The following is a 12,523-nucleotide window of genomic DNA, read 5'->3' as shown; positions in this document are numbered from 1 at the left end:
CACAATATGCTACTCTTAGTTGTGATGTAGTAGACACAGTTGGAATGTGATGATCATATTGTCATCTCCATAGACTTAACTGAAATATATGCAAATCTCAGTAGATGACAATCTCATAAGCTTAGTCACAATGATACAGGTCTTAATAGCTTGAAGTGCAATACATTTTATGTTCAAGAGAAATCTGAGACATTTAGTCCATCACATGAAATGAACTGTAGCCCTATCATATACCTGGGGTACTGCTGAATGTATTGTGGGACAATATTCTCTCACCTAAATGCTTTCATTTTCAGGAGAGAAGAGTAAAACTACGGAAAACAGCGGTTCTGGAGACAGTCATATAAGGTCAGTGAAGAAAATGCATATATAGCACCAAACAAAGGAAAATTAGCTTGAGTTTTTACTTCTGAAATATTTTGAAATTCATTTTACCATTTGGACAATATATGCATTTGTTTGAGGTAATGTGTCTCCTCTTCCAGTCCGCAGATTCCCTTCCAGACAACCACAGATGCTGAGCAAGAGCAGGCAGTGCCAGTTGAACATGCCAGTAGTGCACAGATTGGTATGTTCTATATAACTTTGTCTGCAGTGTGTGGTATGGGTACAATGTGTGAAGCCGATATCTGGTGTCCCCCGCCATGATATTGCTAAAAGCAACATAAAACCACTCACTCACTCTGTAGTGTGGTAGCACAGTCTGCACTGATGTTTTGAGGGAGTGTTACATTTTGTACATATGCATTTGACACAAAGCACAATCATAGATGCAGATTTTGTCAAGTGTATCACATGTCACAAATGAAATGTTTTGCCCTTTAAGATTTTGTGTGTGCTGTCATGTACAATATGCTAAAATTTAATCAAAGGAAATATTCTGCTCATTAACTGCACTAATATGTTCAACATCAGATCATGTGTTTGTCCATCTACGTCTTAAGATGCTGTCATATAATAAACATCAAAATATGATTCTGATTCTTTTTTCTAGTGATTTATGACAATGGCACTTTGTTGTTTCAGGATCCACAGTAATGGCCAAGTGGAAGGATGATTACTTCTACCCAGGGAAGATTTTGAAAACTGACACAACTGGAAGGTAAGTTGCACAATATTGTCCCCCTTCTGTTTCTAGTCTGTTATGACATTTATGCTCTGGACCCTGTTGCCACCATGCTTTCATCTCTCAAAACAAACAGAATTCGTCTTATCGACATATAATCAACCAATCAAAATGACACTTCTGATCACATGGTCATCTTAGATCTATGTTAAAGATGCTGCCCACATCTGAGTGAGTTTGTTGTGTGTATCATTTGATCAGATAACTGTGATGCGTATACTTTAAGATGGGGAAAGGTGGGACAAGATGTTTGTGGTTGTATTTGAGATGGCACACAATGTTTAGTACTGGTTTCAATCAGGACAGACGATTCAGCATGTCATAAGTTAACTGCATGACTCCAGATTTTACATCCGCTTTGATGACGGAGACCAGATGTATGTGAAGGCCAAAGACATTCTGCTGGTGAAGGTGATTCCGATTGGTCAGAGCGTGATGGTGATGTCGTCAGACGGCTACTTCGAGTACGGGATGGTGGTGGAGTATGTGCAGCAGGGCGATACAGTCAAGTATAAAGTGTCACGGGATGGAGGCGACATTCAGCAGTAAGGCCAACTTGACTTGTGTTACTGGCAAATTATTGCTGACAGGGATTAATATCATTACTGAAACTTATAATTATTAAACTTAACAACTATTGTATATTCAACATAAGATCATAATCTGTGCATCATTCATTTGGTGTTATTACATTAACAGTTTGATCCATTGTGGCCATCACGTCATGAACCAGTGGTACAAAACTATAGATAAGACCATTAAATGTGTTCATGACACAGCATATGTATTTCAGTGCACTGCTGGGATATTTCCTTTCGTTTTCTATGTGTTTTGTGATTAGACTTTGGCAACGGTTTCCCATTTATAGTCAGTTTTAGAGGTCTGTTTTGTACATGTTAGTCAGTTACAATCTCATCATGGACCCATGTTATTGTATTAGTTCATGGAGGCATGTCTTGTAATGTCACTATTACACCCTCTCTGATGTCTGTGACCTGGAATTGGTTGTTGTGTTAGTCAGTTACAATCTCATCATGGACCCATGTTATTGTATTAGTTAATGGAGGCATGTCTTGCAATGTCACTATTACACCCTCTCTGATGTCTGTGACCTGGAATTGGTTGTTGTGTTCAGGTGTTCGTGGAGTCCGATAATCCTGAGTGAGGGTCAGGCCAGCTGTCTGATGTCTGTGACCTGGTATTGGTTGTTGTGTTCAGGTGTTCGTGGAGTCGGATAATCCTGAGTGAGGGTCAGGCCAGCTGTCTGATGTCTGTGACCTGGTATTGTTTGTTGTGTTCAGGTGTTCGTGGAGTCGGATAATACTGAGTGAGGGTCAGGCCAGCTGTCTGATGTCTGTGACCTGGTATTGGTTGTTGTGTTCAGGTGTTCGTGGAGTCCGATAATCCTGAGTGAGTGTCAGGCCAGCTGTCTGATGTCTGTGACCTGGTATTGGTTGTTGTGTTCAGGTATTCGTGGAGTCCGATAATCCTGAGTGAGTGTCAGGCCAGCTGTCTGATGCCTGTGACCTGGTATTGGTTGTTGTGTTCAGGTGTTTGTGGAGTCGGATAATACTGAGTGAGGGTCAGGCCAGCTGTCTGATGTCTGTGACCTGGTATTGTTTGTTGTGTTCAGGTGTTCGTGGAGTCCGATAATCCTGAGTGAGTGTCAGGCCAGCTGTCTGATGACTGTGACCTGGTATTGGTTGTTGTGTTCAGGTGTTCGTGGAGTCAGATAATCCTGAGTGAGGGTCAGGCCAGCTGTCTGATGTCTGTGACCTGGTATTGGTTGTTGTGTTCAGGTGTTCGTGGAGTCGGATAATCCTGAGTGAGGGTCAGGCCAGCTGTCTGATGTCTGTGACCTGGTATTGGTTGTTGTGTTCAGGTGTTCGTGGAGTCGGATAATCCTGAGTGAGTGTCAGGCCAGCTGTCTGATGTCTGTGACCTGGTATTGTTTGTTGTGTTCAGGTGTTCGTGGAGTCCGATAATCCTGAGTGAGTGTCAATCCAGCTGTCTTGACGGCTCTGGTTGTTGTATTCAGGTGTTCGTGGAGTCAGATAATCCTGAGTGAGGGTCAGGCCAGCTGTCTGATGAGTGATGAGGAGATGAGGGTGCCGGCTGCCCCAGGGACAACCACGGATCCCAAACTGGGGGATGTGTCACTAGGTAAGATTCACCCATCCTTGATAATCAGAAGAGATCTCTCTACAATACTTAAATGCATATCTTTTACATGTGTATGCAGCATTCATTCAATTTATTATAGTTTTGTGTTGTTCAGTTATTTTTATAACTACCAGTTACTAAAATGCTGATCTGGCTACACTTAACACTGAGGACTGTTTTATATCACAGATAACCTGATTGTGGGGGAGCGACGGAGGCGGAAGAGAGGTGCACAGGAAGAGGCACAGGGGGAGACACCAGTTCAGAAGATGGAAAGTAAAGGCAGTCCGGCCCCAGATGTGGCCAGAAGATCCCTGAGGGGGAGATCTGCCGGCAAAAGTGCCCAAAAGGAGCAGAAGGTGCCACCTCCAGATCCTCCAGACCCTCCAAGTCATGGCAAGGAGAAAGACCCTCCCTCTCGGGGAAAGAAGCGAAAGCAGCAGGAGGGACCTATGGCCACCAGTACACCAACACCCAAAGCCAAGAAACCTGCAGACAGTGCAGGGCCAGGTAATGACGTTCTTGTGATCACAGTGCAGTTGTATAAAGTGATAAGGTGATTGTAACTCCCACATTGTAATATATACTTTCAACTGTTGTAGTCCTAAGGTGATTGTAACTCCCTCATCATGATATAGACATACAACTGTTGTAGCGCTAAGGTGATTGTAACTCCCACATCATGATATAGACTTGCAGCTGTTGTAGCGCTAAGGTGATTGTAACTCCCACATCTTAATATAGACTTACAACTGTTGTAGTGCTAAGTTGATTGTAACTCCCACATCTTAATATAGACTTACAACTGTTGTTGCGCTAAGGTGATTGTAACTCCCACATCTTAATATAGACTTACAACTGTTGTTGTTGCATCTTAATATAGACTTACAACTGTTGTAGTGCTAAGTTGATTGTAACTCCCACATCTTAATATAGACTTACAACTGTTGTTGCGCTAAGTTGATTGTAACTCCCACATCTTAATATAGACTTACAACTGTTGTAGTGCTAAGTTGATTGTAACTCCCACATCTTAATATAGACTTACAACTGTTGTAGCGCTAAGGTGATTGTAACTCCCACATCTTAATATAGACTTACAACTGTTGTAGTGCTAAGGTGATTGTAACTCCCACATCTTAATATAGACTTACAACTGTTGTAGCGCTAAGGTGATTGTAACTCCCACATCTTAATATAGACTTACAACTGTTGTAGTGCTAAGTTGATTGTAACTCCCACATCTTAATATAGACTTACAACTGTTGTAGTGCTAAGTTGATTGTAACTCCCACATCTTAATATAGACTTACAACTGTTGTAGTGCTAAGGTGATTGTAACTCCCACATCTTAATATAGACTTACAACTGTTGTTGGCTTAAGGTGATTGTAACTCCCACATCTTAATATAGACTTACAACTGTTGTAGCTTAAGGTGATTGTAACTCCCACATCTTAATATAGACTTTCAACTGTTGTAGCTAAGTTGATTGTAACTCCCACATCTTAATATAGACTTACAACTGTTGTAGTGCTAAGGTGATTGTAACTCCCACATCTTAATATAGACTTACAACTGTTGTTGCTGCTAAGGTGATTGTAACTCCCACATCTTAATATAGACTTACAACTGTTGTTGCTAAAGTGATTGTAACTCCCACATCTTAATATAGACTTACAACTGTTGTAGCTAAGTTGATTGTAACTCCCACATCTTATATAGACTTTCAACTGTTGTTGCTAAGGTGATTGTAACTCCCACATCTTAATATAGATTACAACTGTTGTAGCGCTTGATTGTAACTTACAACTGTTGTAGCTAAGGTGATTGTAACTCCCACATCTTAATATAGACTTACAACTGTTGTAGTGCTAAGGTGATTGTAACTCCCACATCTTAATATAGACTTACAACTGTTGTAGTGCTAAGGTGATTGTAACTCCCACATCTTAATATAGACTTACAACTGTTGTAGCTAAGGTGATTGTAACTCCCACATCTTAATATAGACTTACAACTGTTGTTGCTTAAGGTGATTGTAACTCCCACATCTTAATATAGACTTACAACTGTTGTTGTAGCTGCTAAGGTGATTGTAACTCCCACATCTTAATATAGACTTACAACTGTTGTAGTGCTAAGGTGATTGTAACTCCCACATCTTAATATAGACTTTCAACTGTTGTAGCTAAGGTGATTGTAACTCCCACATCTTAATATAGACTTACAACTGTTGTAGTGCTAAGGTGATTGTAACTCCCACATCTTAATATAGACTTTCAACTGTTGTAGTGCTAAGGTGATTGTAACTCCCACATCTTAATATAGACTTTCAACTGTTGTAGTGCTAAGGTGATTGTAACTCCCACATCTTAATATAGACTTACAACTGTTGTTGCGCTAAGGTGATTGTAACTCCCACATCTTAATATAGACTCACAACTGTTGTAGCGCTAAGGTGATTGTAACTCCGACATCATGATATAGACTTGCAGCTGTTGTAGCGCTCAGGTGATTGTAACTCCCACATCTTAATATAGACTTACAACTGTTGTAGCTCTAAGGTCATTGTAACTCCGACATCATGATATCGACTTTCAACTGTTGTAGCGCTAAGGTCATTGCAACTCCCACATCTTAATATAGACTTTCAACTGTTGTAGCGCTAAGGTGATTGTAACTCCCACATCTTAATATAGACTTTCAACTGTTGTAGCGCTAAGGTGATTGTAACTCCCACATCTTAATATAGACTTACAACTGTTGTAGTGCTAAGTTGATTGTAACTCCCACATCTTAATATAGACTTACAACTGTTGTAGCGCTAAGGTGATTGTAACTCCCTCATCATGATATAGACTTTCAACTGTTGTAGCGCTAAGGTGATTGTAACTCCCACATCTTAATATAGACTTACAACTGTTGTAGCTCTAAGGTGATTGTAACTCCCACATCTTAATATAGACTTACAACTGTTGTAGTGCTAAGTTGATTGTAACTCCCACATCTTAATATAGACTTTCAACTGTTGTAGCGCTAAGGTGATTGTAACTCCGACATCATGATATAGACTTTCAACTGTTGTAGTGCTAAGGTGATTGTAACTCCCACATCTTAATATAGACTTTCAACTGTTGTAGCGCTAAGGTGATTGTAACTCCCACATCTTAATATAGACTTTCAACTGTTGTAGCGCTAAGGTGATTGTAACTCCCACATCTTAATATAGACTTACAACTGTTGTAGTGCTAAGTTGATTGTAACTCCCACATCTTAATATAGACTTACAACTGTTGTTGCGCTAAGGTGATTGTAACTCCCACATCTTAATATAGACTCACAACTGTTGTAGCGATAAGGTGATTGTAACTCCGACATCATGATATAGACTTGCAGCTGTTGTAGCGCTCAGGTGATTGTAACTCCCACATCTTAATATAGACTTACAACTGTTGTAGCTCTAAGGTCATTTTAACTCCGACATCATGATATCGACTTTCAACTGTTGTAGCACTAAGGTCATTGTAACTCCCACATCATGATATAGACATACAAGTGTTGTAGCGCTAAGATTTGATTTGTACAACAGCCTGATATCAATTTATGTTCAGCTGTCTATGAGATGGTTTGATGAATGCAAGGTATAATCTGATGCACACAAAATCAGTGTTTTTATCCCCCGCAAAGCGTTTTGCTATGCAGTCCGTCCGTCAGTCCGTCCGTCCGTGCGTACACATTTCTCTTTTCCGGAGCAGAACTCTAAAACCGTTCAATATTTCTTCACCAAACTTGGCACATACATGGATCTGGTGGTGTACTGGTGCCTTTTGGTAGTTTTGGAATTCTGAATAAAATATTTTTGGCGTTTCCATGGCAACAAGTTCGACTTTGACTGAAATTAGTGGTAGTGCTTTTTCCGGAGCAGAACTCTAAAACCGTTCAATATTTCTTTACCAAACTTGGTCCATGGATAGATCTGGTGGTGTACTGGTGCCTTTTGGTAGTTTTGGAATTCTGAATAAAATATTTTTGGCGTTTCCATGGCAACAAGTTTGACTTAGACTGAAATTGGTGGTAGTGCTCTTTTCCGGACCATAACTCTAAAACTGTTCAATATTTCTTCACCAAACTTGGCACATAGATAGATCTGGTGGTGTACTGGTGCCTTTTGGTAGTTTTGGAATTGTGAATAAAATATTTTTGGCATTTCCATGGCAACAAGTTTGACTTAGCCTGAAATTGTAGTAGTGCTCTTTTCCGGAGCAGAACTCTAAAACCGTCCAATATTTCTTCACCAAACTTGGCACATACATGGATCTGGTGGTGTACTGGTGCCTTTTGGTAGTTTTGGAATTCTGAATAAAATATTTTTGGCGTTTCCATGGCAACAAGTTCGACTTTGACTGAAATTAGTGGTAGTGCTTTTTCCGGAGCAGAACTCTAAAACCGTTCAATATTTCTTTACCAAACTTGGTCCATGGATAGATCTGGTGGTGTACTGGTGCCTTTTGGTAGTTTTGGAATTCTGAATAAAATATTTTTGGCGTTTCCATGGCAACAAGTTTGACTTAGACTGAAATTGGTGGTAGTGCTCTTTTCCGGACCATAACTCTAAAACCGTTCAATATTTCTTCACCAAACTTGGCACATAGATAGATCTGGTGGTGTACTGGTGCCTTTTGGTAGTTTTGGAATTCTGAATAAAATATTTTTGGCGTTTCCATGGCAACAAGTTTGACTTAGCCTGAAATTGTAGTAGTGCTCTTTTCCGGAGCAGAACTCTAAAACCGTTCAATGTTTCTTCACCAAACTTGGCACATAGATTGGTCTGGTTGTGTACTGGTGCCTTTTGGTAGTTTTGGAATTCTGAATAAAATATTTTTGGCATTTCCATGGCAACAAGTTTGACTGAAATTGGTGATAGTTCTTCTCTCTGGAGCAGAACTTTAAAAACCTTTCAATACCCCCTTCCACTTTTCTATATACACACCTAAATATTTGACATGTGTATAATCATAACTCGTAGACATAATCATGAAGAATATTTTGCCATTGCGGGGGATATTGATGACTTTGTCTTCTTGTTTTTATGTGTTCTAGAACCATGATTGAAGTGTACAGGTTATGACAAATGATGCGCAGTGCTTCTGGTTTCCAACAAGAGGAAGTGTTGGAAACAAATCTGGTCTGAATACTTGTAAAGAAAACACTAAATATTGTAATTTGCACGTATCTTTCAGTGGGGATCGGGTGGTCAGGCTTGCTGGCTTGGTTGACACATGTCATCGGTTCCCAATTGCGTAGATCGATGCTCATGCTGTTGATCACTGGATTATCTGGTCCAGACTCGATTATTTACAACCGCCGTCATATAGCTGGAATATTGCTGAGTGCGGCGTAAACCTAAACTCACTCACTCGCTATCTTCCATTGATACTTTCAAAACATTGGGACCTACCAGGGTAGAATGAAATCAACTACTTGTTGTAAGAAGTGAGTAGGAACCTGATGCTAGGTTACAACCTGTGCCGGACCTGTGTGATTGGGTGGACTTGGTTGATAATAGGTGACCCTGATACTATGGGTCACTGCTCTCTGGATTCATCTTGTCATATAGCTGGGATGTGCCATTTGTGGTTGTAAACAGTGAAATATTCAGACTGTATAATGACGCATGCATGTCGTGTCCTGCAGGAATTAGACCAGGAATGTTTGGATGTGGATGTTTTCATGTTTGATAGTTCATGGGTTGATGTTGTAGTGACACCGACCACGTCAGGTATGGTAGGAGCTGTAGACTCGCCGTCAGAGAGCAGGGGTCGAGCCCGCAGAGTCCGAGTTGGTGAGTTGTATTTGTATCTTTTCTGTCTAAAACATTACTGATATGACTACATACAGTCTTGGCATGCAACAGAAGTTAAGAAGAATAATAGTAACAAAATCTTTGGCTTATCCACTGATCGTATGAAATATAATTTGACAAACAGCTCACATCGATTTTAAACTAGATCCTCCACTTAGTGACAAATTGAGACTTCTGGCCAAACAGTTATGTGTTAGCAAGGGTTATTTGTGTCTTAGTTTACAAGAATATGGTGGTGGACTTCAATTTTAATTACGAGCAGTTTAAACAAGGTTTAGGGAACTAAGGAATGTATCTCTTGTCTCACACTGAAGTTTGAGTACACCTCGATGTATGACTTCTCTACCAGGTCTCTTCGACAAAACCAAGATGGGCGGTCAGGCGTGTTCTCCCTACCTGTTCCAGGGCATGGTGTTCCTCCTCACTCACGTGGACAAGAGCGCAGAACAGAAACTGCAAGAGAAGAAACTCCTCCAAGACTCCAGCCTGGAAACTTCTACTGAAGAGAGTGGCACTGATGGTAGGTGTTGAACTGGGTGTCTGTAAGATTGTTGCTAATGCTGTTAGAAATATGGAATTGAAATTAAAAGTTCTTGTTAAAATCTAGTGCAAATTTCTGTTTTAGAAGAAGCAAGCATTGCTTTTGACAAGGAGAGTCTGAGAACAAACATCGAGGCGGCTGGTGGCATTGTCCTGGAGAAGTACAACCATGCACAGGTAATGGCAAGCTGCCCTTCTCAGGATGGAAAGAATACTGAAGTATGGTGGTTGGCATCCTCAATAATCTCCAGGGTATGCGTTACGATAACTCTCCACTATACCCTGGATGCATCCACGGCTTTGGGCGATGATTTTATTACCTCCCTTTGGCTGGCTTTTTATCCAATCAGGTGTCTACGCTGGGAAGTTAAGCGTACCAATCACAACTCACTTTCGCTTCTTAAATTATCTAACCATTTAAACTTGGCAACACAATTGATGCAGAGGTACTCTGAAAGAAGTAGAAGGAGTTCTGTCATATATTTTCTTAAAGTTTCAGATCTGTCAATTTGTCTTTATTATTTCCCTAAAAATCTGAGTGGCACTGCGAACGAACCTTCGTGACTGTGACCTCTATCCTTGTTGACACTGGCAAGCTCGGTTGTAACGGCGGCTTAGCTGATTGGCTACTGTGAGAATGTGGAGCCAGCCAAGGGAGGTAATAAAATCATGCCGTGGATGCATCCAGGGTATAGTGGAGAGTTATCATAATGTATACCCTGGAGATTATCAAGGATGGGTGGTTGGGTTCATGCATCATTTTTCTCCACCATCATGCACACTGTGATAGGACTAGAATACTGTTCTTTACCTCATTCAATCACAAGCTGAGATACCTGTATAGAACCACACAGAACAAATGCAAGGAATAGTGTGAATAGACACTTGTTCACTGTTCTGAACATCCAGTTAAAGTGCACACTCGGTATATAATTTTGAATCAGAATATTGTTATGAATAATATAAAATTATGAGTACGACAGGGTAGGAAGTCTTTTTCTTCAAGACATTCCACTGGTGCTCGTATCAGTTGTGAAAGGACACTAAAATGTGATTGGGCACCTGTCTTTACCACTGGGTAAAATCTTGAAAAATATATGTTTGAGGAATGGGTTCTGTGTATTTATCATTATGGAATGGAGATTGTGCACACTGAACTTTCGAGAATGTAATTGAACATTCTTGGCACAATGTGTTTTGTGTGTTTGAAGGTTGAAGCAGCATCCCAGGCCTACCTAGTGGCAAGCACGTTCCAGAGAACGGTCAAGTACTTTCAGTGTCTAGCAGCGGGCATTCCTTGTGTGTCCCATCAGTGGATCATACACTCCTGTACAGAGGTAGGCACCCCTTGTGTGTTCCATCAGTGGATCCTACACTCCTGTACAAAGGTAGGCATCTCTTGTGTCCCATCAGTGGATCATACACTCCTGTATGGAAGTAGGCACCCCTTGTGTGTCCCATTAGTGGATCATACACTCCTGTACAGAAGTAGGCATCTCTTGTGTCCCATCAGTGGATCATACACTCCTGTATTGAGGTAGGCTTTCCTTGTGTGTCCCATCAGTGGATCATACGCTCCTGTATTGAGGTAGGCTTTCCTTGTGTGTCCCATCAGTGGATCATACACTCCTGTACAGAGGTAGGCACCCCTTGTGTGTTCCATCAGTGGATCCTACACTCCTGTACAAAGGTAGGCATCTCTTGTGTCCCATCAGTGGATCATACACTCCTGTATGGAAGTAGGCACCCCTTGTGTGTCCCATTAGTGGATCATACACTCCTGTACAGAAGTAGGCATCTCTTGTGTCCCATCAGTGGATCATACACTCCTGTATTGAGGTAGGCTTTCCTTGTGTGTCCCATCAGTGGATCATACGCTCCTGTATTGAGGTAGGCTTTCCTTGTGTGTCCCATCAGTGGATCATACGCTCCTGTATTGAGGTAGGCTTTCCTTGTGTGTCCCATTAGTGGATCATACACTCCTGTACAGAAGTAGGCATCTCTTGTGTCCCATCAGTGGATCATACACTCCTGTATTGAGGTAGGCTTTCCTTGTGTGTCCCATCAGTGGATCATACGCTCCTGTATTGAGGTAGGCTTTCCTTGTGTGTCCCATCAGTGGATCATACACTCCTGTACAGAAGTAGGCATCTCTTGTGTCCCATCAGTGGATCATACACTCCTGTATTGAGGTAGGCTTTCCTTGTGTGTCCCATCAGTGGATCATACGCTCCTGTACAGAGGTAGGCTTTCCTTGTGTGTCCCATCAGTGGATCATACACTCCTGTACAGAGGTAGGCACCCCTTGTGTGTCCCATCAGTGGATCATACACTCCTGTACAGAGGTAGGCGTCTCTAAGAGGTGGGAGGAGAAATGTCTGTGAGTATGTCATGTCTTCGGTATGTGTTATGTTTCACCAGGGCAGGCTGCTGGATCACAAGGCATACATCCTGCCCGCTGGCATCAGTCTGGAGAGAAGGAAACTCATGGAATGGTGAGTGATGCGCTGCCTTTGTGTCCCTGTCACTCATTCTACATATGTTGTACTGGCCCATATATAGGAGTGTGTACTGTTTGGTAAAGACACAGTGTTGGGACCTGTGGTAAGGATGGGTATGGGAAAGACACTTTGTATCGGCCCTGTGGTAGGGATGGGTACCAGTATTGTCAAGAGAGTCTGTGAAGAGGCCCTTCCTTACAGAGGGTATTGTCCCGTACTCATTAAATGTTCAGCCTGATTCAATTCAGATCTCATATTCCAATGTGACAACTCTGTGCATGAGGATCTGACAAAGGAGGGCAACACGTTTGTACAGCAGCAGTAGCTT

At 41.5% G+C, this 12,523-nt stretch overlaps 1 protein-coding gene across 1 annotated transcript in view; it reads left to right on the top strand.

Annotated features, from left to right (window-relative positions):
• Nucleotides 1-12,523, top strand: part of LOC124263608 (mucin-17-like) — a 77,871-nt gene that overhangs the window by 60,252 nt on the left and 5,096 nt on the right. The window contains exons 22-32 of the mRNA XM_046698263.1: nt 297-348; nt 486-568; nt 1,027-1,102; nt 1,471-1,671; nt 3,165-3,289; nt 3,479-3,799; nt 9,053-9,133; nt 9,504-9,674; nt 9,780-9,871; nt 10,906-11,031; nt 12,116-12,189. Coding sequence (XP_046554219.1) covers nt 297-348; nt 486-568; nt 1,027-1,102; nt 1,471-1,671; nt 3,165-3,289; nt 3,479-3,799; nt 9,053-9,133; nt 9,504-9,674; nt 9,780-9,871; nt 10,906-11,031; nt 12,116-12,189 — 1,402 coding nt within the window. The remainder of the gene's footprint in view (nt 1-296; nt 349-485; nt 569-1,026; nt 1,103-1,470; nt 1,672-3,164; nt 3,290-3,478; nt 3,800-9,052; nt 9,134-9,503; nt 9,675-9,779; nt 9,872-10,905; nt 11,032-12,115; nt 12,190-12,523) is intronic.

The sequence above is a fragment of the Haliotis rubra genome, unplaced genomic scaffold (assembly GCF_003918875.1).
Source record: "Haliotis rubra isolate DU_JTF1 unplaced genomic scaffold, ASM391887v1 Scf120, whole genome shotgun sequence".
In the NCBI taxonomy this organism is placed as follows: Eukaryota; Metazoa; Mollusca; class Gastropoda; order Lepetellida; family Haliotidae; genus Haliotis; species Haliotis rubra.
The sequence above is the reverse complement of the archived record's forward strand: the minus strand, read 5'-3'. Positions and strand labels throughout refer to the sequence as shown.